A 26,986-nucleotide genomic window follows, 5' to 3' on the forward strand; every position below is an offset into this window, starting at 1 on the left:
TGATTACTATTTTCTGGTATAAAAGTTGTTTTTCTTAAATCACATTGAGACTCTGCTTTGCGACATCGGATGATGTCCATTGTAACTCCCTGTTTTAGATAATTGATATTAAAACAGAGCTCAAACTTTGCCAACTCTGAGTCATTTTGATTATTGATGTTTGAGTAATTTCTGTATCCCCTTCCACCTCGAAGTATTGCTGCTGCGTCTTAAAGGACTCGTCTGAGTTCACATTCCTAAAATAAAGAGTTATTGCTTCACTTATTCTGTGAACTGAAAAGCAACTGTAATTGAGTATTACATTCCAAGGTCCAACTCCCCTAGAATTACTGTCATCCTGAATCTGAGTAACTGACCTGACCCCCCAACCCCCATCCGCTTTGATTTTATATGGGCCTACTTACATTTAAATTAACCATTTATTTTTACAATACATAGTGTTTCAGTGTTTCTTTGGATCGTTTGTATTACAATTCCTCTGTACTGATTCTACAGCCCTCTCTCCCGCCCAAGATGAGCATGGCTACTCTGTCTATGCTACCATGAACTCAGGTGGTACAACCTTATACTAAGGGTGGAGTCTTGTACTGCCACAGTTGACTGGTTTTATTAAGCCCTTAGTTGGACTTCAGGGCTTCAAAGGAAATGTAAGACATTGTAGACCAGCGTCTATATGTCCTTGTTTCATATTGCTCTCCTTAGCAATTTCATACATTAAAATCAACATTTAGACCAATTTTGAAACCCGTTCAGTGCAACATTGAAATGGGTTCTTCCATGCATGGTGTATCTGTATGTATGTGATGCTGCCTACTAGCATTTCCATATTCAAACCGTTCTGTGATTTCAGTACAGGATTTCGTCTTTTTGCCTCCTACCACAATTATGGAGAGTAGTCCTCACTCGCACCAATATGAATAGCTCTCAGATGAGGTGAATCATTGACCTCTTGAATGAATCTACCTCTTGCAAATCGGCAACACCGGGCCTGTTGTTTTGTCCTTCCACATTCACATGATCAAGTAATGCTGCCGTTTGACATGTATCTGATATTACCAGACCATAAACTCCTTTCAGGCAGTCCAGTTATTCGTCTTCTTTCATGTTTCTATGGGGAACCCACTTTTTTGATTTTGCTCCTTTTTCATAATGGCTGGTGGTCTCGCCGTTCTTTTGCAGATTTAGTACATTTAGAAAGTGTCCCCATTTCTTCTTGATACTTGTTTGGGTCTGTTTCCAGTTCCTTAAAGTTGCACCTTCATAGCTACTTCAACAGTTTCCAAGTTGGGGTCATTTTTCACCACATTTTATGTAATTTTATGTTTGCTGCATGTAATCCTTGATTGCATAGGTGTTCGGTGTTCACCATGGCATTGATATTCTCTTTTTACCACCAGGTTTCTTAGTGCAATGATGCATTCTGCCGCGGTTTCACCCTTTCTCTGTTCTAGTAGCGAAGTGGTATTTGGTCAGTATTTTAATATTTCTTTTTTTTTTTTTTTTTTTAAATTGGTGGGTTTTAAACAAAAAAAATACTTTTCCTCAAAGTAGTTGATGCTAGACCCACCTTCACTTTTCAGGGGGGGGGGGGTTCAGATAGTTTAAAAAATAAAAATGTGCCTACCATAAATGTGGTACAGTAGGGTGCCTTTTCTGGCCAACCTATTTTTGGGACCATACACAGCTAAAATGTATTTTACAAATCCATCCTAGTTTACTGCTAGTTTACCCGGTGATATTAGGAACTGGTATATTTGCCATACTGCCAGTGTCCTGAAAGGGATTGATTGTATTCAATTCTTCAGGTTGTGCACATGGACTGGCGTTTTGATTTGGTGCACTGGCAATTTTCCTGCCCTGGTTGGGAGCGTTGGCTCAACTCCCTCTTATGCAACTGTAATGTTGACTTGTTCACTGTAGCAGGTTTAGTGTTTTTTCACGACTTGTTAGGCCACCTATTTCTGCTCTCTGGGGTCACTTGTTTTGGAGCACTCTCTCGTACTCGAGCAATGTTTAGCACAGTTCTGCTACTGCCACTACAATTATGAGCCTCCCCTTGTGCTCGTTCATGCCAGGCCGTACCTTGCTCAATTGGGACTCCTTCCTTGCCTATAGTCGGCTCCTGTTCGGACAGTGAGTAGAACATAAGAGCGCTATGTGGGTTTAGCTTGTGAACTGCACAAATCTTAAAAGCAAGGTAGTGTCTGTTCCCTAGGGCCACCATTGTCACCAGTATTTGGCCTCTCCAAGAGGCACAAATCCGCATAGACCAGTTCATTCGAAAGATTTTTTTTCGTAACACTGTATGTCCGTCTGTGGTGGCCATCATGCCTGTGCACGGGAACCTGTGAATGTTGATGGGCATGTGCTGTTGTGCGTATGCTGCGTTGCAAAACCTGTCGACCATGTCGGGCCGCCAGCACTTCCCTAGGCACAGCACATTAAGGGCTGTGTTCGGTTAGAATTTCATAGAAATGGTGGTCAACCCCAGAACCTCTGCTTTACTAGTGGGATATTTTTCCTTAATACCTCCGAGTGGGAACCTTTTTCTACACTCACAGAATCTTTTACACTTTTTTATTTATTTTTTTTTTATTTTAAATGGGTGTCATTTTTTTAGACTCCATAGTGTATTATTAAAGTTATCCTATTTAACAACTTTTTGGCAATAGTGCCTGTTGCTGGGTTGCCCTAGGGGCTCCGCTTTTAACTTTCTTTTGCTAACCTTGAGAGAACTACAGTTCCCAAGGGTAGAAAGGATCTTTGGATCTCTTTTACATTTTATTTGGTCAAACCAGCACACCTCACCTTATGTGGAGTGCTGGGGAGATCCAATGTATCCTATTTCACACTTAAACTGTAACAATTCTGTTACAGGGACAAGCTTGTCTTCAATGGCTGGTGGCAACGATACCTTGTATTAATTTGGCACACCTTTACCGCAGGCTGTGTTCACAGCTGCAGTAAAGGCACCGGTGCTTGTTTTTATCAAAATGGCCCTGTCTTTTTTTTTTTGCCACCTTAGTGTTTTTTGTCCTTTCTTGTTCCTGCCCCTGACATCCAGGGCGGGAAATTCCTGTGTGTGATTTTCTTTATTTTTTTTACTTTTAGTTTGTTTGTTTTATCTTCGGAGTCCCTTGGACTCCCTGCCCTCCAGCCTCTGTGAAGATAGGAAGAGAGGGAGGAGTCAAACTCCAGTCCTTTGTCTTCCTTCTTACCTGAATGGGGACAAATCCCAGTGTGGGGCTGGCTGTCCTGAATGGACAACCAGACAACCTCTTATTGTAAAATGCAGGGAGAGAATGAAGAAGTTATGCTGTAGTTCCTGTTAAATACTGTGAAGCTGAAGAGGGTGATGAAGGAAAAGCGGCTTAGATGATTTCCAACGACCGGAGAGCCTGCTGTATAAACAGAGTCTGCTGTAGCACTTCCTTCCAATAGACGTGGGGACTTCGAAAATGACAACCCAGAACCTGAGCGATCCCATACATTGCTGTGACCTTCCGGGGCTGCAATACCCTGGGATCTCGTGCCATTGTGCGGTGCACGGTCTTCCGAATCTCGCTGAAACTTCATGGGTATCCTGGTGTATCTCCAGAGACCTGTATCGAGTCCCCTCAGCAGAGTGCTGGACCTTTGTAACTATGAGAATTGAACCGCAATTTTCTTTGCTGCTGTAAAAGGCGCCAAATCCACATAACCGCATCCAGCTGCGACGAAAACCTTGCCTAGAGCTTTCTTCGTTGATTCCTGCGACAAAGTCCTTTAGAAGGTCCTGTTTTCAGTCACCATGACAAAAAATCGAATGACAGGGTTTTTGGCTGCAGATCCTGAAGACGTCCTGCTGCAAAATCTTCGCTGCGGTACGGTGTTGACCTTGGTATGTGCTTAGTCTTTTGTGATTCCTGTGTAGCTGCGGGGTGTTTTCTGTGATGGGGTGGCCTCTCGTCCAGTGCACTCAGTCCCACTGCTAGAATCCTGCTAGGGTGTCTTCTGGTAAGCCCCTCAACCCTCTTCTAACTCTAGAAGTAAAGTGCTCACCTGTTTGCCCATTCTTCCTAAATAACTATGACATTTGCTACTTAAGAACCTATTCTGCCACTGTCCGTTGGTCACAAGATCCTAATGACCCCCCTTCTGCCACTGAGAACGCTCTTGCTCCAAGAATAAGGGAAACAATTTTTAAGGATTGGGCCTTTTGCCTAGAAAAGAGAATAATTGTTTAAAAGTTGCTAACTTGAAAAGGAGTTGGTTGCTAACTAACTAAGAGTTAGTCACAACAGTTGATGCACTATTCTTAAACGTATGGTTAACATATTTCTTTCCTTAGAAACCGTTTTGCCATTCTAATAGAAAGTAGATGTGAAGGTATATTACTCACCTGCGATTAGGTTGTGCCTCTTCCCAAAATTAGTGTGTTGGTTTCACCAGATTATTTCTTAGGATAACTGTATGAGTGTCCCCCAAGTGGGTCTTGCTTCCCCTGACTTGCTGTTAGCCTGTCCAGAATAAGTCTGCATTAGGTTGTTGCCTACCTAGAGTAACTTTGTAATTCAGTAAAGTGTGACATTGGGTTTTGCTTTCCCCTCTGCTGTTGTAGACCGACACAAGAAGAGCCTTTGGGTTCTAAATGTCACTTATAAGTTACTTGTGTAGCTGGGAAAGATCTAACTTGGACTCCATTGTAAGAGTAAAAATGTATATGGGTTTGACTTGCCTCGAGTTAGCTGTGTGCCATCCAATCTGTGTTTCATTGATCTCAAAAGCACCTGTAATTGAATATTACATCCCTAGGTTTTACTCACCTAGTATAACTGTGTGTTATCACAAACGTAGTTGTAGGTTTGTACTGTACCTAGAGTATTCTCAAAACTTATATTGTCCAGCGTCACTGTACAATTGGTAGGGTGTACTACCCTTGAATTACTTAATGTAATCTGAAAGTAACCTTTGGTTTTTACTCCCAAAGAATAGGTGTGACCTATGCTGAATGTCTATGAAAAGGGTTATTTATAATTGTGATTACATATAATGTGTGATAGTACTTATTTACCCCTAGATTTATCTGGGCCTACTCGTATTTAAATAAATCATTTATTTTCACGTGCAAACTGTTTCAGTGTTTCTTTGAACCATTTGTATTGCAATATAATTTGTACTGATTCTACAGTCCTCTCTCCCTCCTAAAATAAGCCTGGCTGCTCTGTCTACGCTACCATGAACTCACGCGGTACACACTTATACTAAGAGTGGTGTCTTGTACTGCCTCAGTTGAATGGTTTTACTAAGCCCATAGTTGGACTTCAGAAAAACTGTCTTAACAGGCCGCCAGCCAATTTCAGACAATAATTCCAAGCTGAGCAGATGGGACACCAGCCTCTTCTAGGCTGAATATCTCATACTGATCAATATACTGTCACCAGCCCCTTCATTCACGATGGTGGCCAGCTTCTGGACGAACTGCCCAAGCGGATGGCCACAAGCCAATTCTGGCCAAGCGACCTGTGATAGGCAAGATTGTATGTAGTAACCCTATGGGAGACTACACCAGCCTGGTCATCTTGGCAATAGGTAACCCAACCTTTGGTACAGGTCTGTACTATACAAGTTGGTAGAGTGACTGAGCAGCCAGACCTATCTCAAGGGGGGTCAATGTGAGCTGTAGAGATATAACTTGATTCACAGTGACATGTATTCAAAGGTTTCTTGATTACAATAATCCTTTCCCAGCTATACAAGTAACTTTGAGGGACAGATGAACACAAAGTCGGAGGGTCAGAAGAGTCTACTGGGCGTCAGGACAGCCAATGTCAATTGAGTGAAGTCTAGGTGAGCTGAGGCCCTCCTTGAAGTAAAGAAATCTCTGTTGTGCCACAAGCTGGGAGGTTTGTGAAAATCAAAGATGCAAGCAACTCTGCAAAGGCAGCAAATGCAAGTCTCCAGTGAGTGCAAGCAAGCTACACACAAGAGGTAACTACCCCCTAGTTACACAGTACCTTCAGCCTGAAGAAAAGGGTCCAGCGGGCTTCTGTTCCTGTTGTAGTCCTGCAGATCCTATTATTCCTGGTCCTCAGTCTTGGGGACAAGAGGGAGTATGTCTGGGGACTCCTGCACTACGGGTTGAAGTCGGCGGCAGCAATGGGCTTACTCCAAATCAGCAGCACTTTGTGGTTTCAGCTACTGGCAAATGGCACCACCGCGGTTCTTGGACACCTTGTGGGCTCCCCTTGCTTCTGCGGTCCAGCACCCTGTTGAGGTGGCTCAGGGTTGGGCCGTCCTGCTTCGAGGGAGTCCAGCAGATCTTCTCGAGCTCTGGTCCGGCTTAAAGGCGATGCACTCGATTCTGGTGTCCCTTTCTCTTGGCACTCGGTACCAGCCGCAGCGAAAAGCCAGCAGGGAGAGGGGTTCCAGTCAAGTTCGTCCTGGGGTCAGTTGGTCCCACCAACCCAAAAGGAGGAGGTTGTCCTTTCCGGGCTTCTCTAGTCAATTCGAAAATTTGGAGCTTCAACACTGCAGCAGGGCTTCACCAGGCACACACACGGTCCAAGAGGGTGCAGCAAGCTTGTTCCTTCGTCCAGTGGTCGACTCTGACTTCCTTGCAAAAGACCTCCAAGGACAGCTAGCTGGCCAGTCACCGTTGGGTGCATTCCTGTAACCAAGGAGCCTATGCACAGGTAGTTTCGGAACTTCCCTTGCTTCCTGTCCTGCCAGACACGCTGGCGCCAGAGGCAGGCTTCACCAGTGAATACCGGCAGAGACCAAACCTGGTTTGGGGCGCAGAGTGAAGGACCTCAGAAGCAAGAAATGGCGAAAAAGAAGACTGGATATCCATTATGTCAAAATGGCCCCATAGGTGCAATACTGCAGCTGAGGATTCAGCCTGTGGTAATGACGCATAATGGTAGGAAAAATAAACCACTGCCACCAGCCATTAATAGTACTGAGGGTTACATAAAAATATTAAATTAGAAGGTGGACAAAGGGGGTACTAAGTAAACCCCTGCAGTAATCCACATGGTGTGTGCTGGGTCTGCAAGGAGAAAAAGTTAAGTAAAGTCAATTTCACTTTACAACTCTTGGAAACAGTAGTTTATCCAAGAGAAGGTATTAAAACCTTGAGAGAAATCCAAAGGACTTCTCTGACACTGCACTGAGGGTGTTGGCTGTCACAATACAGAAATATGTCACAATACAGAAATATGATGCCTATGGAGTTTGTCAGACTCCAAAACCAAAATAACCAGTCTTCAAATAAGAGGAAAAGGACATGAGAACTGCAGAATAAAAATTCAAACTCCTAAAGTCAGCAAAAGAGCTGGAGGTCTCTAAAGTAGAAGGGAATTCACACAGAAATGAGAATTCTCCCTAACAACCTGTGGCAAGAGTGGCACCTTCAACCAAAAACAAACAGCCCCATTAGTCATGTCCATGGCAGACTACTGCACTGAAAGACAAGTTGCATTTGACTATGTCCCCAAAGTATATGCCAAGAGGGGTGACTGCAGTTTCAAAGTCTACACGGAAGCCACTAAAAGGACAGAGAGCCTCGATAACTAACCCCCCAGCCTAGTCGTGGAGGTACACAATTTCTACATGAGAGCCCAGTGCTCAGATGAGAGAACATCGAAACCTATGGCCATTGCATGTTTGGTGCCTTTGCCAAACAGAAAATATGTGAGCCGATCATTGTACACGGTTACAATAATGAAAGGAACGGCTACTCCCTCACTGCAACCCTTCATTAGAACCGTCCATTGACGCCACCAAAGGGATTGAATACTTAAGAACTTGAATGCACCCTGGGGACACATTCACTGTGTTCAGACGCAAAAGACCTGTTGACCCAAATCCCTTGTGCCCCTGAGAAGTGTCCTACCTGCGGCCGCACGCCTCATTAAGGGTCTACAACCACATCCCTCATTGACCTTCACTGGCTCCCACTGCATGCACAAATCGCCTTCAAGTCTTGCTGCATCATCTAGAAGGCATTCTCCCTCCAGTTTAGAGAAGGCATTGTATCCAGAATAGATGGACACAAGTGATCACAGTTCAGGGGTGTTTATTAAACTGTATAGGTAGGTTGGAAAAACGACTAAACCTAACTCTTAAGATCGGAGCAAGCTACGACCATCAAATAAGACAGTCCTAGTGGCGTCTTGTCAAATAAAAGGCCCAAGCTAAAACAATTACCAATCCTTACAACTAAATACAAAAGGTGTAGTATATGGTTCACACAAAAAGTCACAAATGTTGTCAGGATGTGGTAGCCGGGGGTCTCCCTTCCCCACATTTTGAGCATGGGACAAGGCGGGAACTCCTGAGCACAGCACAAGACTGCAGTTCTGTTCAGTTATCAGGATCTCCGCTGGTTAAGTCTCTTCTATAAAGTCTCTTGCCTCAGAGGACCGGATATGTTCAAAACAAACAAAGGTTCCTTTCCGTAGGCACGTTGGTTGATGGCTTTTCACCCTTGGGTCCCCCTCTTCCGGGCTCAGACACCTCTCGAATATCAGCCTCCCTCCGTCGCATTCACTATGGCTTGTATTCAAAGATATTTTCACCTTTCGGATTCACAAGTCTTAATGTCTTTTTTAAACAGTTCTCTGTGGCTATCCTCTATCAGGTTCACTCTAGTCCACACATTGTTCATTGGTGCATCAGGCTTCACCTCTCTTCCGGCATCCCTCTGTCTGGTTCAGTCTTGCCAATCTTACAGTTCCTTTTACTTTCTCACTATGCAGGATTCACTTCCCTTAATGTCCCTGTCGGGTCAAATACTTTTCGACTGTACAGGGGATTTTGCTAGACCCCTGTAGGACCACTTGGACCTTTCTCTTGTGGCTCTCATACGGCCTTCTGTTTTCGTTAGTTTCAGCAGTACGGGGAATTAAGCGGTCTCTCCCGACTGAGCACCCATGTGGTGGCGGGCCTCTCTGCAGCTGGTTTCCCCTTGAAGAGTTGACTTTTCTTTCCCTTTTTGCTTTACCATTTGCAACTGAACCACTTTCTTTTTCTTCTGGAGTCAAGGACGGTAGCAGTAGTCTCTCCCCTGTCCTGATTATCAGTGTAGGAGGGCTCTGTGTAGACATCTGCTGTAACACACGCTGGCTATTCGTAGTCTTACGATTCCTTTCATGGAGACTTTGCAGGCTGAGGTCGGAAAAGACAAGGTTGCTTCTCTCCTTGATGTCCCTTCGGTTCTTGCCGCCTTTCTCCTCTTGATCTGCCATACTTGGATAGCCGTCTCATTGTGTGGTTTACCTTGCTTGTAGTGTGCTTTAGTGCTCCACCTTTTATCCATGTGTACAAAAAAGGATCGGGCCGTCTGGTGTGTGTGTGATTCTGGTCAATTGCCTGACCCTTGTGTTGGGACATGTCAGGAAAATGCCTCTGGTGTGGTCTTTACTGTGCGACGTGTTTGTGACAGACAGGGCAGTGGGGGTTTGAGTTTCTGAGTATTCTACATGGTAGGATGGGGAAAAGGTGTTAGAAGAAGGGCGAATGCTGCATCTCGCCAGTCGGTGTCCAACATCCACTCCCCAAGAACACCCCCCCCCCCCCCATCTAGGTGATCCTCCCTCACTGGTCCACCCCCCGGAATTGAATCCAATAGCGATGGCCGTGTCCTGGCCACCTGGATGACATGTCCCTGGGGACTAGTCATCGAGACAACTTGAGGTTTCTCACACCAGTCCCAGCTACCCCGCAGAGAAACTCTATCTCCGGGGGACAGTTCACCGCCAGAAGCCAGGACACATGCAGACTTGAAATCTGCTGCTGCAAAAAGGAAAGGACCCAAAATCAAGCCGCCTCTGCCTACACCCCAAGATTATGGAATCTCCTCCCCATGTGCATCAGACTCTGCCCCACACTCCTACAATTCAGAAAGAACTCGAGACCCACCGCTTCAAGGAGTCTCTCCTCCTCAATGTTAGGACTGATTTTCTATGTGTACTCTGTCCTGGGGGACAGATGTATAGAAGGCCAACCTATATTGTGACTGGGACAAACCTGTTCAAGGTAGCAGTAAAGAGTGGTCTAGGCCAAGTCTCAAGAGGGTGTGAACTTGTAAAGGGTCCCCAATGAGTACATACAATATGTATAAAAAATGATACCACGAATAGAATACATATATAGTCAATAGAGTAGGGCATACTACAGATTAAACCCCTGTAAAGGAAGTATACATTGGTTTATGAACTACAGGTCCACAGAGAATTATCCCTAGCTTCAGAAGTCCTTCACTAAGTTGTCTGGGGCCTTATGTCCAAAAGTTCAGGAAACGTTCCAACGGTTTGTAATGCTGTAAAAAATAAAGGTATGGTCTCTGTAGTCCAGTGAAGGATTCCAAGGGTTAGAGGAAAGCTATTCTAGTCATCCAAAGTGTCCACAACCTTCTGAAGGCTTGCACAAGCAATGGCAAAGCCAAAGTGTTCATAAAAGTTAGCAAAACTTTTAAAGGGTGTTTGGGGCAGGTAAGAACCACTGTAGCTCTGCTCCCCATCCTCCCCCAGTACTCCGATTCTTCACAGGACTTGGCAGGTCAATGGAAGGTCAGAGGTTGCATTTAGTTTAGTTATACCGCGCAGCGAACCCTGCAGTAACTTTGGTGCTAGAGACTTGGAGCAGGTTACAGGAGAAAATGGACATACAAGATAGTAGCAGTAAGCGCAATTGACCGGGTTACATGGCGGTCGAGAGGCAAACCCAGGAAAACAAAGTACAGTGATTAGTGTCAGACAGTGGTAGAGTTCTTGTTGGCGAGCCAAAACTTAGTTTTTGCTCTGAAGGTCCAGAAGGAGGGTTCCGCTCTGAGGCTCAATGGTATAGCATTCCACTGTTTGGCGGCTAGGACTGGGAAACTGGAGCTGCCTGCTTTTTTTAGGGAGAATTTGGCTTTGTAAGAGTTGATGAGCTTATTGGTGTAAGCTGTGGAGGAGGCTGTGGCGTTTACCTGTTTTTTGAGCAAAGTGTGGAATCTACATAAACCCCCAAGGTTTTGATTTCTTCGGCCACAGTGAATAGGTTACCGTCTATGTTGATGGAAGCGAAACGGGGGGTCCAGTTTATTTAGCCGTGATTGGGAGCGGACGAGAAGGAGCTCAGTTTTCTCGTTGTTGAGGCATAGGCCGTGTTCTGGCATCCAGGCTTGGATCTCAAGGTAGAGGTTGTTGATCCGTATGGAGTCCTCTTAATAACAACCCGAGAGGGTGATGAGAACCTGGGTACCGTCGGCATAGTTTGTGCATGTGACACCCAGGTTATCAAGGCGGTCTAACAATAGCTTTGTGAAGCTATTGTATAAGGTAGGCGAGACGCACGTACCTTGTGGGACCCCACAGAGGATGGGGATGGGATGGGCTGAAGGCCCCGGGGAGAAGACCCGGGTGGTTCGGTCAGCTAGGAAGGATTGGACCCAGGCGGTCGCCTGGCTGGAGAAAGCGGCTGAGGCTGTCAGATGTTCGTGAGGATCTGGTGATCAACAAGGTCAAAGGCTGCTGAGAGGTCAAGCAGCAGGAGAATGGCTAGCTTCCCCTTGTCCTTCGCCTCATCCATCTGAATTTTAAAGTCCAGAAGGGCTGTCTCTGTTCCGTGCATTGGTCTGAAGCCAGATTCTCTAAGGCCCAAGAGATTCTCTTCCAGGTGCTCTGGATTTGTAAGTAGGCCACTCTGTTTAAGATCTTTAGGATATAGGGGACCATAGTGTGTTCTTATTGGGGTTGTTTGGTTCTAGGCTAGGTTTCTTTTTTTTTTTTTTTTTTTTTTGAGGGGCATGACCCAAGCCTCCTTGAGGCTACTAGGGACTGAGCTTGTTTTGAAGGAGGCGTTGATTAAGGCTGTTATGAATGCGGCCAGGTCGCTGGTTCCTTCATGGATGATGGGAGCTGGGCAGGAGTCCCCTTGGCATCTTGAGGCCTTTGATGATGCTTTCCACTTCTTTCGTTGAGACATGGGTGAAGGCGAAGGGCAGGTTGGCGTTTTAGCGGTGGGTGGCAGTGGAGAGTTAGCTTTTTTTGGCTAGGGTAGATTTTTTTTTTCTGTTCAATTTTGGATTGTAATGTGGCAATTGTGTCTGCCAAAGCTTTTTGGATTCTCTCACACCAGTCTGCATCTTTCACACAGGTATCTGTGGGTGAGGAGGGGGACTAGAGTTCCCTGAGGATCATGAAGAGCTCTTTTGTTCTTGATTTGGCATTCTCGATTCTGTTGTCATTAGTCTTTTTTTTGGCTCTGTGGATAGAAGTTTTGTAGGTGGTGGCTGCTGTCGTGAACAGAGTTTTGTTGGCCTGGCTGGGCTTTTATTTATTTTTTTCACGTGGCTTCCGCCGTTTGTTTGGCGTTCCGAAGGATTTTGAGCCCAGGAGTGAACATTTTGTTCAGCTGGGCTACCGGTTTAGCTTTGGTGAGTTTGATAGGAGCTATATCTACTGCTGATTCAAATGTTTTATAATAGATTTGGCTAAATTTTGAAAACAGACTATATATTTGAACAATAACCCCTGGCATTTTTTGTCCAGATCCCATTATTCTTTTAGGTTCGCACACTGGGAACATTAAGGATAGATTCCTTGATTAGAGCAGCATAATTAAAGGGTGTGTATCTCGGACAGAACTTTTCCCGAGACCCTGGTAGGACAGACAGACATATCCAAGCCCTACCACCCTGCTGCCCAATTCATCCGGGTTTCCGGTTATATCTTTTCAGCCTTTTCATTTCTCACAGGTTTACATACTTGTTACTTTTTTGACACCACCGGCTCTTGACCCTAGTGCATTTCCTTCTGTGATTAGATAACAGATCGAAGTTAGGTGTGTGTCAACCCGTACAAATTTGCTTTTTATGTTTTAAAAATTATGAAAAAGTATTGTATATTGTTGCTTTTTTGTTAGTTTTTTGTTGATTGTTCACTTGTCTAAATGCTGGATACACATTATATTATATATTTTTATAAAATGTCTGCTATGTGAAAAATGTCTCACGACTGTATATTGCATTAAAAGTATTTATATATATTCTTTTCCCTTTTTTTTTCCAACAATTAAACCCAGCATTTATTGCTTGTATATAGAGCTATTCAGGGGAGTTTCAGGATTTAAATGACCCCCATTTTTAGCTCTCCAATTTCGGCATAGCGACACTCCCTTCCATTTTCATGCTTTATAATAGATTTCAGCAAGTTTATCCACATCTAAGTTGGTATAGTTTGCAGGAGCGAGGATGTTGTGGATTAAGGGGCAAAGGCTTTGCAAGGTGATGTTGCGGTTATTCCTGGTGAGGGTTTGTGGGATAGTAGGCGGAGGGGTGTTCGGCTGCCTCATCCCTTGGATGGAGAAGGAGATAACCTGGTGGTCTGACCAGGCGATTGGCTCATTTTTGAGGATGGAGGTGGAGCAGTTGTGATCCGCCAACCAATTAAGGGTTCTGCCTTTGTGTTGGGGCTGAGATCCTATGCTTGAACCCTAGTTGGGAGATGGTGTTTTCTAGGGAAAGGGCATTGGCGTCATTAGGATCGCTGAGGCCTAAGTTTAAATCCCCAAGTAGGATGACTTGAGATTCTGTTTTGGTATTAGTGGTCAGGAGGTCAGATATTTCTTCCTCAAATGTGGAGCTGGGGCCTGGTGGTCTGTAAATGAGGTGCATAAGGACGGTTTGTGCTGCGGAGAGTTGGGACTTGACTGACATAAGTTCAGCGGACTGGAAGCTGGACAGAGGGGTTATTCTAAGGCCAAGGGATGTTTTGGCGATAAAGGCTGCTACTCCTTTACCTGAGACCCTGTCATTCCTTAGAATGGAATAGCCCTCTGGGATGGCAAGGGACAGAGCTGGTCCTGCTGCCTGATGCAGCCAGTTTTTCGGTGATAGCCAGAAAGTGAAGGTTGTTAGCAGAGATGAGGTCCGCAATGTCTAGTGCATAGGCGACCAGTGAATGAGCATTGATGAGGGAACCTTTGATCAGAGGGTGTTCAATTATGCTGATTTTTGTAGTGCTGGCTTGATGTTGGTTAGGATGAGTGAGGGGGGGGGTATTTTTTGTTGAGGTTCCTAGGGGGGGTAAGAACCGGGAGCCAAGTCTCTGGTTTCTGTTTTTCATTGGGCATGGGTTCCAAGGTGTGGGAGGGGCCGCGAATAGGCAAATCCATTCTAGTGGGCTAATGGAGCAATTTAGAGGGCCGTTTTGTTTAGTGTCAGCATACCCCATGGTCCAGGTGTATGTGTGATGTTGAGGTGGAGGTGATTGAGGTAGTGGATTTGCAGGGAGGACGGTTTTGGTGTTGGATTGGAGGAGGTAAAGAGTTGCTGCCAAGGTAACGGTGGTTATATAGAGGGTTGCCATGAACAGACAGTTTGGGTGGAGGGTTGACTCGCGTTGACTCTGGCACAGTGGGCTAGTACATACAGGTACAGTTGGCTGGTACACAACATGCTAGTATAATTGGGGAGAGTGGGCTAGTATAGTTGGGCGCAACGGGCTAGTTCAGTAGGGAGAATAGGCTAGTTCAGATTAGGCACAACCGGCTGGTTCAGATTAGGCACCGTAGGCTGGTACAGTCAGGCACAGTGTGTAGGTGGCACAGTGTGTAGGTTAACTCATGACACAATAGTCTAAAGTGCATTCAGGCACATATGGCTAATACATTTGTAGCATGGGTGTTTGGTGCGAATGGCAGGCTCAATCATGATGTTTTGGGTTGATGCCGTTGGTGGTGCACAGGGTGTTTATACAGACATAATTGACTTGGGCATTGGTTTTGGCGTGCGTAGAGAGCAACAGGCAGAATATAGGCATGTAGATGGGTGTGGTGCACAATCATTGAATACAAGAGGGAAGGTGAATGTGCCCTAAATATGGGTGGGGGGAGTCAGGGGATTTGCACCAATCATGCCAATTACTTACAAATGAGTCCGTCCTTGAGAGTAGGAGTAGATGCTGGTCTTGAAAAAGTTAATAGTTCATGACAACGGAGCAAAAAGACGAGGTGGAGCAACGAGCAGCGGCTAACGGGCAAACCGGGCCTTGGGTGGCCTTCGGTGAGGCCGGCTCTTCCGCCTGCCGGCAGATACGTGGCAAATTAAGATGGTTGCTTAGCAACCAAGGCGACGCTGAGTCTTGCTATGGCTCTGCGTCACGCCGGACATTTAGTTTTTTTTAAATTAATGTTGGCGCGCTTACAAGCATGTAAACTGGGCTGCCTGGGAGAAATGGGGCCGTAGATCTAAGCATTCTTGTAGATGGAGGGTGATTCTGGCCCAGGGCATCAGGTAATCTCACTGTATGGGAGTGAGATGCATTGTGGGCTTCGACAGCGGGGAAGATCTGCAGTGGGAGGTCATGGGGATGCAGAAGGGCATGAGGCAGCTCAGCTCCTCCGGTGCTGAGGGTAGGTGGGGGCTCCTGCCCTCACCACCAAGCTGCTGCATTTCCTGCTGTCAGCCTCCGCCCTTCATTCGCAGGGGTTGCAGGTTCAAAACAGATCTCTGATCTGTGTCTTCGGCTGATGCAAGTACTCTTGTTGGAGGAATGCATGGCCCCTCTCAGGACTGGCCTCGACTCAGGTGAGCTGTTTGAGACGGCGGTCACCGCAGCACGGCGATGCACAGGGGCTCACTTGTCACAGTCGGACCTTCCCTCCTATCTTGGGTCCCCTTGATGCTAGGACTCCGGAATTCTGCTGTGGTGAGTCTTCTAGCTGAGGATCCCCCAAGTTCCTCAACTCGGAACAGCGACGTCGGCAGCACGGTGTCTGAAACTGGTCAGCCACAGGGCTTTCCCGGGGCACTTCCGAAGCCTCTTCTTCACAGGGTACCGAGCAGACGTCCAGAAAAGGGTTGCAGCTCCTTCGCAGGACTGCTGGAGATCGACAGCAGGACAGGGTTCTTCCAGGACAGCAGCAGAAATTGCCCGCCAGGCCTCCTTCAGACTAGTCACTAGTCTCCTCCCGGGTCTCACAGCTGGACAGAAATCTTGACTCTTTCAGGTTTCTCCAGGATCTCTCCAGAGTGGGTGCAGGGGCCTCTTCTTATCCCAAAAGCCAGGTATGAGCCGAACAAGCCAATAGTAGACCTAGCTCCCACACATGCCCCAGCAGTGGTCCAATCAGGACCACTATCTGGAACGCTCATGCATATCACTCGGACACACTGAAACCAGTTTGTGTATTGTGACCACACCGTGCCAGCCCACATCCTGCCAGCAAACACACATAGCCCTCCAGTAAGCCGCCAAAAGCCTCTGCTTTCCCGGGCACTGGAAGTCCATAAAAGGCTTTTCCTGGCCTGAATGTCAAAGGACAAGTGAAATTCCTTGTGGCATGGCCATGTTTGGTCACTATCCACAGTTGGCAGCCAAACGTGGTAAGGCTAAAACGAAAAACACCAAAAAATTGTAAAGTCACTGCTGCCATCAGCTTGTCCATTTAGCACACCTAGAGTAAACCAAAATCTTCTGAGTTAGTCTAGGGCAAAAACAAAAATGTACCCCATTGAACTGCATTGTAAGTTGCATGGTGCAATGATAATGATGGTCTTGGGTGGATAGCTCAGGGGCAACGTGCTCGCCTTGGATGCAAGACGACACGAAGCAACACTTCGATCCCCGGGTGCACGCTTAGAAACCGTTGGGTATTTTGCACATTATAAATAACCTATCATATCATAAAAGTTACCAAAGTAGTAATGACAGTATTAAGGAGAAAGTAAACAATGTTTCCCAGTACTGACATGTCTGTTTCCCCATAACAGATGAGCAAAAGCACTGTACTGCACAACGGTAGGTCCGATTCAAAAATAAAAAGCAAAAAGTTTGGGGGTCCACTAAAATGGAAGGAAAGGTACAGTATAGAGAAATCTTTCCAACGCTCAACACCTAGGACATCGCGTCACCCCCACACCTCCTGACTCACTAGACGCCATCTGCTCCTCTCCTCCACCCTGTACAGCTGTGCCACTCTGTATGCCAACCCCCACTGTATCTGTTCTGTTACCTCTTAAAAGCGCTCTGTTATGGATCTCTACTGTTGTATACCTCTGTGAAGCGCACTGTTGCTTTTCCAAGCAAGGTCCACGCTCCATAAATACCATAATGAGAGTGGGCGAAAAGAGGCAAAATTATCACTAATCCATGAATGAAACTGGATCCCTGTACATATGAACAAGTCCTGACAGCTTCGCAGGCCATCAGTAGCACAAGGACATTTTCACCCTGAAATTGGGAAAGTTTAAGGATTTTAGACATCCTACTCGACCTCCAACGGGGAAGAGGTGATTGAAACTATTTGTAAACCCAGCGGTCCTGGAAAGACAAGCCTGTGACCTCAAATTACACGTAGATTTACGCTCCTTCAATGCTAACATTTGGGTCGACTACTTTCCTCTACCCTGCATCCAAGAAATAATGCTCTGCGATGAATGGGATGGTGCCATGAATGATGACTAGGAAAGGTGTATGTCGAGGATGGTTGGTTAGTGTTAGGGAGAATTTTCATTTTGGTGCTTAATTCCTCCCACCTTAGAGACCCCAAGCTCTTTTGCTGGACTATAGGACTTTTAACACTGGAGTGAGTACTTCTCACTCTCGCCTGTTTTAACCTGATTTGGATTGTGCGTTTCCTTTGTTCCATAGGCGTCTACTTTTTGTGTGCAGTGTCACAGAGGGGTCCTTTAGATTTCTCATAAGTTTAAAATAACCTTTCTTGTGCAAACTACTGTTCCCAAGAATAGTAAGTGAAATTGACTTTACTTACCTTTTCTCTTTGTAGGTAGAGCACACCCCATTTTATGTGGAGTGCTGGGATGCTAGCTATTAACCCCTTATCCTACGTTCTTGTTACCTTTTTCGTTACCCTCCCTACTTTAAATGGCTGGTGGCAGTGGTTTAATGTTGCTACCATTGTGCTTTTCTACCGCAGGCTGAACCCTCAGCTGCAGTACAGGTGACCATTTTGTCAAAATGGCTTGACTTTCTTTTCCACCATTTTCTGTTTGTGAGGTCTTTCTTGGGTTTTACTGTGCGTCAAAGCCAAGTTGAGCCCTTTGTTTGTTTTTGCCTTTGGTGGGCTTCAGTCCTGAAACCCGCCTCTGGCTCCAATGTGTCTGGAAAGGCAGGATGTGAAGGAGGTCCTTTGTAACTAGGAATGCCTGAAAGCAACCAATCCTGATTGGCTGGCGGTCCTGCTGGAATCCTCCTCCTCCTCCTCCTCCTCCTCCTCTGTGAAGCCCCTGGACCCTCAACTAACTAGAGTTAAACACTCGCCTTGTTTGAACAGTCTTCCTTGGGAACTCTGACTTTTGCTACTTGAGAATCTATCCTGCACTGCTGGTTGGACGCTGAACCCTAGTGACCCCCACCCCTTTTGCCACTGAGAACACTCATGCTCCAAGAATAAGGGAAAGACTTTTAAAGGATTGGGGCTTTTGCCTAGAAAAGAGAATGTGCTTAAAAGTTCCTTAGGCGTTGGTTGGTAACTGTAACTCTTGAGAGTGAATAGTTACAAAAGTTTCTTAACTACTTTTCAGAATGGAAGAACATTTTTAAGGTATTACCTCACCTGTGAATTGGTTGTGCCTCTTTGCCGAAAGTAATGCTGTTGGCTTCACTTAACTATTTCTTTCAGAAAATTAGTGTGTATGTTTCCCAACTGGGTCTTGCTTCCCCTGACTTGCTTTTAGACTGTCCAGAATAAGGCGGCATTATGTTTTACCTACCTAGAATAACGGAGTCATTCATAGTGTAACACTGGGTTTTGCTTTCTCTGGTCTGTTGTAGACGGACACAAAAAGAGTCTTGGTTTTATACCTGCCTTTACGTCGCTTATAGCGCCTGTATAAAGTGTATGGGATTTACATACCTTGAGTAGAACTGTTATCCAAAAATAAGTGAGTTATTGCTTCCCTTAATCTGTGAACTGAAAAGCAACTATAATTGAATATTACACCCCCCCCCCCCCCACGGCCCCCTCTCGGTTCCAACTCCCCAAGAATAACTGTTATCCTGAATCAGTTATAGGTTTATAGAATCTGTTTCACAAGATCAGAAAAGTATATTGTCTAGTTGATCTTACTATGTGATTTACTGCTGAGCGTCACAGTACAACTGGTAGGGCCTACTACCCTGGTATTACTGAAAGTAATCTAAAAGTAACTATTGGTGTTGACTTCCCTAGAACTCTTGTTAGGTGTTCCAAATTAGGTTATATTTTTTGATATGTGTACCTTCAAGCATAGTGGTGGTTTATTTTTTTTAATAATTGTGGTTATTTATAATGTGATAGTACTTACTTCCCCCAAGATTTATTCTGGGGCTACTTGTATTTAAATAAACCATTCGTTTTTGGACCATTTGTATTACAATTTCATTTGTACTGATTCTACAGCCCTCTCTCCCCCTCCTGCTCTGTCTACACTACCATGAATTCAGGGGGTACATACAGCCTTATACTAAGAGCGGAGTATTGTACTGCCTCAGTTGAATGGTTGAAAAACTGTCCTAACAATACTTCATTTATATATCACCCGCTAGAATAGATTACATTAAGCAGATTGAATACAGAAATACAGAGCTTTTGCAAAAGTATAGACTAGAAACGTTGCAAATGTTTACTTGTGACATATAGCCTTATGGTCGAAGGAAGACTAAAATTCTAAAGAAATCACACATTTGCTGGAAATGGAGTTCCAGGCAATTAACGTTTTCTCTCAAAAATGGAGAAACAGTTTGCTTTGGCAACTGCGGCTTACCACTCGCCGATCCAAAGTGCACGGAAAATGGCAATGTAGATAATCTGGCAAACCTCTGAGGCAACAGCGAATCTCTCGCAGATTAACAGAATTTGGTGTCCTCCGATAAAGGCACCCAAAATCGGCAGAAACAAAGAATGAAACAGAGGACGAGAGCATTACCTATCATAGGTCTTTAGTTTCAAAACTTAATTTGAAACTAGCAGTTTGAAAATTTAATTTTAAATTGAAGTTTGAAACATATACATTACATTGTCTCTAAGTTTGAAAACATGTATTTTCTTGGTGGATTTTATTTCTTTTTATGTATTTCTTTATCCGAAGTTCCCTACCGTCCAGGCCCCCCAGTACTGTCAAATTCATACTCCACAGCCTGCAGTCCTGTACTTTATTTGAACATTCATCAGTGATGCCCCCCTATTGCTCTGGCGATTGGTTTGGTTGTCGTTTGCGCTATCTTTCTTTTATTGGGAGCTTTCTTCCAAATGAGTTCTAGCCCTGCGGTTACATGTTCTCTTCGTCCAAGCCATTATTATTTTGAGTGTCGTTTTTGTTTTTTCAAACTGTTGCATGTTTGTTTTAATGGAACACTATATCCTGCTGAATAAGTGTTTTCTATTGTGTTTATGTGGAAACTAATGTTCGAGATAGCTGATTTCTTGATGTTTTCCAGGAATTGAAGAACATGATAAAGAAGGACGGGTCATAACTGCAGAATTTGACAAGTACTTTTTGGTGGCAGCATATGTCCCCAATTCAAGTCGTGGCTTGGTGCGCTTGGACTATCGCCAGAAATGGGATGTAGACTTCCGTGCCTACCTGAAGGACCTTGATGATAAGAAACCGTTGATCCTGTGTGGTGACCTGAATGTGGCACACCAAGAGATTGATTTGAAGAACCCGAAGGGCAACAAGAAGACTCCTGGCTTTACTCCTCAGGAGAGGGAAGGTTTCAGTACCCTTCTGGCAGAGGGATTTGTGGATAGCTTCCGCCACCTCTACCCTGATGTACCCTATGCCTACACCTTCTGGACCTACATGATGAATGCCCGGGGCAAGAATGTAGGCTGGCGACTTGACTACTTTGTGCTCTCTGGGGCACTGGTGGACAAGCTGTGTGACAGTAAAATCCGCTCAAAAGCTCTAGGAAGTGACCACTGTCCCATCACGCTGTACATTGCCATGTGAGTTGTAAAGGAGAAGAAAATGCAAAGGTGGTCCACCGTAACGAATGATCAGTGTGCTTCATTTACGCCACTTATGGTAGTTCCCACTTTTATTGTGAAGTCCATAGCATTTTTTTAAAGTCTTTGTTGGGATGGGAAGTGTGTGATTTTCATTGTTTTACAAAGGAACATATAAAGGATTTTTTTTAAGTATGTAGTTTCATAAATACCCTCCCATTTAGCATTTGATGCTACCTACGCGCCTGTTTGGTCGTAGTAGTCCAGTGGTGTTCCCCCTCACCACCTTACTCTTCAGTTACTTCTTGAACCCCTGTCAAAGGTTCTTGGTTTTTTTAGCACGGTACTTTATAAAAATATCAATACACTATCATATCTTGGTTTTATTAGAATGGCATTACAAAATACAAATGTAGTAGAGCAAACACCCCTGTCTGGGTCTTCAGCAGAAGAACTTTAAATGACAATTTCATGTATGCTGATGGCCTTGATTTTGTATGGTCCCAATGTGTATCTGCAGAGGTCATCGCAAATTTTACATGGGTTAATTTCTCTCTCGCCTTCTTTCTTGCCTTTTTTTCTCCCTCTCCTTCGTTTTTGATTTCTTGCTCCAGCTTTCGGTCGCTCTCCTGTTCTCTTTGCTTTCTTTCGTTTCCTTATTTCTTTTTCCGTCTCATGTTTAGGAAAATGTTTCTGTAGAATCCCATGCATTAGGTTTCCCTTAGGCACAGCACTAGTTAGTTACTCATCCCAATGGAGAGAAATATCTCCACCATCAGGGTATTGCAAAGTAATGCCTGGATTGCATTTTCTCCGAAGCACTACTGATCTGCTCACTAAATGCAGAAATGTTAGTAATTGCAGATGGGCAGCGTCCCATTGTATTAAGTCTTCCACTTATGCAATACTTATTAAATGTGTTTTATGCTTACCCAATGCACCATAGAGTTGAGTTTCAGTTGTAACAGTGGCATAATTGTTGTTCATTTTGGTTTGGTTCAGTGTTTTATAAAGTTGGGTTTAGACTTTTTCTTGTATGCTACTGAAATACATCAAATGACATTGATAAACAAGAATACCGTCACGGTAACCCATGAGGTCTGAATTTGTTTCCTAACCGTTACTTGCAATAAAGACATTAAATTCTAAGTTATGAACCTGTGATTTCTTCTAAAGAATGTGAGATCATTTTTTGTGTACCTCGCTATTATTTCTCGATTCTAAAGCTGCCACCCTCTAAGAAGGATTTATCTTTGGAGTGGGAGCAGGACATTGTGTGAAGGTTGTTTATCCTTGTTCCTTCCCTACAAACGCACAATCCTGCAGTAAATATTGGCACAAATTGTCCTGTTTAGAATTGTATGCCGTTTGATGAAAAGACCCCTTCCAAAGAAAAGGGAGACTGTGGAAAATGGCTTAAGTCCCTTGAACATCAACCTTCTACAAGGGAAATCTGAGGTGGTGTGGTTCAGTTTCAAGGTGCTTTACAATAGTAGGATTGTGGAATGTAGATGAAACCTCCACCAATTTGTGCTTGTGGAGGGTGGGTAGCGGGGGCAACATGTGAAGTGGACAGCCTACACTAATGGTGAACTTAAGACCTCTAGCTAAACTGTGTACCCATATGTTTTAGTCCTTAAAATGAGGGAAATTCTTCCCAAAAATATCAGAGCTGCAGATACCTGTCCCCTTTTTGTGTTTTGTTTTTGCCGCCTGAACTGCTGTGTTGGGACCAGAGGCAAAATGTTATTCTATTGTGTAATCTGATTTAGATGGGGCCCACAGATTTAAAGTCTTCATTTATGACTACTCAGCACAAGAAGTATTTGGTTCAACAAAAATTACTAATTTTAAAATTAAAATGCATTTCCTTACTTGCCTGAAAATAGCACAGTTGACTGTGGGAACTACTTTTTTACGCCCTGAAAAATCCCTTTATTGTAAACGTTCAATAGGCTTACATTTATGTACAAGGGGGAGCAGGAAAGATCCAAGTGTATGGCTCAGGAGAGCCTTCAGGGGCTAGTAGTTGATTTTGTAGAGCAATCTTTGGTTACAATGTTCATTTCTGCTAGAGTGCCAGGAGGGTGAAGGAGCAGTAGCAGAGGGTTGGCAGTAAATAGTCTGATTTAAACCATTGCGATTGCTACTAAACAGTAATTCTGTTGAGGGCTATAGAGTTGGCTAAGTGAGAGTGAGGCGCGAGTAGATGGAACATGGGTGCTGGTACATGGAAGGGAATAGGTAGAGATGGGTGAGTAGCAAGGGACGTTTCAGTGCATACGAGTGGGGAAGCTGATTGGTGGGGCAGGTAAAGACTCCACAAGGCTGGAGCAGTTGTTCTGCTCTACATCAGGCTTTTAGCATTATTATAACTGTCCGCCATTGCATTTTAAAGGAGTCAATAACTAAGTGTGGTACCACAAACATGACATAGTGTGTGGACATTCCTTTGTGGGGGCCTGGGGAATACACTGTACTTAAGAACCAGCCCACATCACTTCCTGAGAGCTCCAGCCTCGATTGCTTGTCCATACTAAAATAGAGACTCTTGGCTTGGGTGATCTGTGCTTCTACTCTGCCATATAGAGGGCGGGAGAACAGATACCTCCCTCCAGTCTTTACACACATCATCCAGGATAATTCTACTAAATCAGCAAAATCTGCCCTTCTCAATTCAGTACACTTAGGCAAGGTGGAGCATTGCAGCTCCGGTCTTCTAGCGACACAGCGTCAAGCTGTCCCCGCTTCTGGTCAACGCGACTCGACGGCCTTCCAACGGTCATGGAAATCCTCTGAACCCCGGGCGATGGACTTGGATGGCCTCGACATCCTGGTGCTTTCCTTCAAGATTTCTCGGCGGACCCAGCCTCTGGTCGACAGTCTTTTGGGACTGACTTCCAGGGTGCCTCGATGAAGATCAGCTTATGCATGATGTTCCCTCATAGCCTACTCAGTCTCTTGTGGCAATTGAGTACTGTCTTTGACATTGAGGAAAGAGTGCATTGAGGAGGGAAATATGGTCAACTGTGTCAAAGGCGGCAGATCAAGGAGGTGGAGGATGAAGGAAAAATGTGCAATGTTTAACAATAGTAAGGGAGTAGATACAGCAGGAGTTCCTCCAGTGACTATGCTGAAGATGCATGGTTGTCCATAGTTGTAATTATTGGGGTGATCCATGGTTGATCAAATGGAGATGCTGAGTAGATGTCTGCATATACCTGCTTGATCAAGATGGCATAGGAGCAAGCACTTTGTAGAGAAGGCCAAACTTCAGTCAGTAACATGGAATCAAGAGTTGGGTTTGAGGTTTGCTGCTACATGTGGGAGAACAAAGATGGAGAATTGTTTGAGGGAGTTGTCAGAGGGAAATGTTTCAGTGGAGGGAGTAGAGAAGGTCAAGGGGGAGGAAGATGTGACGATTTGGGTGGGTGTTGATGCAGAGCCTCATTTGGAATCCAGATTGAACAGTGCAGAAGGTGGTAATCCCCTGGGTAGCCTGTGATAATCTTGGATACATGTTCCGGAAGTATTGATTAGCGATGGTGAGGTGAGTGTAACGGGTGGATAGTTGGCTGAGGTGCAGGGGCCGACAAATGGTTTTGGTGTGGGTAATCTGGTTGCCACCTTGGAGCAAGGTGGGAAGTTTACAGAGGCCATGGGAAGGTTGAAGAGGGGAAGACTGAGCATATATGTGTTGCTAGAGTCTTATCACCTGTTGGCAAATGGGTGGTTGACGCAGGAAAGGGTGGCGGCTTCAACAGAGGGGTCTGTCCTATTGGGGTGGTGGGAGGGAGTTTTGAGCTGTGAGGCTCGCCCCGATTTTGCTAATGTCTTCATAGAGTGGAAAGCTGTGAGCAGAAATGAGATGGCCTGGAGTGTACAGGATTGCTTGAAAGTATGGGAGTTGAGTGAAATGAGAAATTGTTAGATTGTTGTTGTACCTCTTCCGAGGGGCCCTGTTCATTTTCAGGCAAGCCAGCCCACCCGTGAGAACTGGTTCCCTGCAGGCACTCTGGGGGGGGGGGGCGGGGGGTGTGTGTGTGTTTCCTGCCTTCACAGACACACTGGAGCTTGGGCGGGGACAACAAGGGGTCCCGCCAAAGGCAAAACACACCTTCAGATTGGTAGATCTAACCAAGGACAACACGATAAAAATGGTGAAGAAAGAAAGGAGCCCCTATGTTGGAATATGAGTGACCCTATTGTGCACAACCGAGACCGTCAATACAGTCTGCGGTAGAAAATAGCACAATATTTGCTAAACGCATCCACTGTCACGAGCCGTAACTATAGGGTTGTCTTTGTGACCAAAATGTCTCGGGAGCAGAGAGAAGGGGGGGATACTAGGTATCCCCTTACTGTGCCACATTGAGTGGTATGTGCTAATCTCTTGGGTTAAAATGTTACTTTGGATACAAAGTATCCCTCTATCCTTGAACAATAGTTTTCAAGGATAGTGAAAGAATCTCAAAGGAGAACCGAAGGGGTACCCAGCAACAATGCACATGGGGTGCTGCAAAGGTGTAACACTGATGCCTCAGAGATATGGAGGAAAGCAAACTCCATAGAAGTAAAACAAAGAACAGAGTACGGGGGAGGGGAAGGCTTCCCTCATTCAGGATAGAAAGAAAAGGGTCCAGAAGTCCAGCAAAAAGTGCTGGGAGTCTCACTAGGAGAAGGGATTAAACATAAAACTGATGACTCTCCCTAACATGCCCTCCTCCTCCCAGAGACTAAGGGACAGGAGGATCAAATCCACTCCTGGGTGGATCTCTTGTTCCAGTCGGTCATACATTCTGGAGAGACCATCAGCATTCTTATGCTGCGTACCTGATCGATGGTAGAGTCAAAGCCTTGAAGGCTAATGGTGAAAGCTTTGGATCTTCTCCCTTCATCTGCATCAACCACCTTAAGGGTTGGTGGTCTGTTTGAATCGTGAAAGTAGATCCATAAAGGTATGGCCTAAACATCTTTAAGGCACATACTTTGGAAAAATATTCACGTTCAATGGTAGCCCACCTGGTTTCCCTATTTTGGTGCTCTCTGCCTTTGCTATCAAATTGACTCGCAACTGCCCCTATCCCTGTGTTGGAATCGTCATTCTGGACTAAGAAGGCCTGAGTATAATCTGAGCTCTCAGAACTGGGGCTTTACAGAAATGCTGTCCCACAGTCTTCATTCCATGTCACCTTTTTGGGGTATTTAGGAGAATAATCACTATTCAGAGGCGAAGGTATCGTCCCATAGTTCTCAATGAAGTTCTAAAAAAGGCTCCCTTCTGTTTGAGTAGTAGGGGTGGCCCAGTCTTGCACAACCTGTAATTTGCTGGCTGGGTAAAGGCTTGATCTCGCCTCCTCCTACCTCATGTCCAAGGTAGACTACTTAACGCTGTCCAACTTGGCACTTGCTTGTCTGGTTGGTCAGATGGACACGATGAAGAGCCTGCAACACTTGCTCAAGATGGATCTGTTCTTCCCAGGTAGGGCTGAACACTGCAATGCCATCAAAGTATGCCATGCAGAAGTTCTTTAACCCATTCTGAACATGATTAACCATTCTCCTGAGAAGTGGCAGGTGCATTCTTCAATCCAAAAGGCATTGCCTTAAACTGGTACAGGCCTTCTAGGGTAGAAAAGGCTGTCTTCTCGTTGGCATGGTCAGTCATGGCAATTTTCCAATAACCACTCATGTCAAATGTACCGAGGAATTTTGCTGAACTCAGCTTAGCCACCAGTTAATCAGTCCTTGGCAGAGGATGGGCATCAGTTTTTGCAACTGAATTCAAGGGCCTATAGTGTACGCAGAACCTAAATTCTTTGGTACCTGCTTTTGGTACGAACACAACTGGGCTAGCCCATGGACTTGTGGAATGTTCAATCCCTCCAAGGTCAATCATCTTGATTACCTCCTTCTTTATGGGATTCCTCACATGGTCTGACATCCTGTAGCCCCGCCTTTCACAGGTACACTATCACCAGTGTCTATGTCATGCTGCTCCCAAGGGGTCAAGCCTGGTGTAATTGAAAGCGGAGGGGCAAACTGATTTAACCTGTTGCTGCAGTGT

The 26,986-nt window shown here is 45.1% G+C and overlaps 1 protein-coding gene across 2 annotated transcripts in view; it reads left to right on the forward strand.

Moving 5' to 3' along the window:
• The window catches only part of APEX1 (apurinic/apyrimidinic endodeoxyribonuclease 1), a 132,094-nt gene extending 110,026 nt beyond the window's left edge, over nucleotides 1-22,068 (forward strand). For both annotated transcript variants that reach the window (XM_069609466.1, XM_069609467.1), the window contains exon 5: nucleotides 20,409-22,068. In XM_069609466.1, coding sequence (XP_069465567.1) covers nucleotides 20,409-20,923 — 515 coding nt within the window. In that variant the 3' untranslated portion in view covers nucleotides 20,924-22,068. The remainder of the gene's footprint in view (nucleotides 1-20,408) is intronic.
• The last annotated feature ends 4,918 nt before the right edge of the window (nucleotides 22,069-26,986 follow it).

This window comes from Ambystoma mexicanum, chromosome 8 (assembly GCF_040938575.1).
Source record: "Ambystoma mexicanum isolate Mex_15411 chromosome 8, UKY_AmexF1_1, whole genome shotgun sequence".
NCBI classification, from domain to species: Eukaryota; Metazoa; Chordata; class Amphibia; order Caudata; family Ambystomatidae; genus Ambystoma; species Ambystoma mexicanum.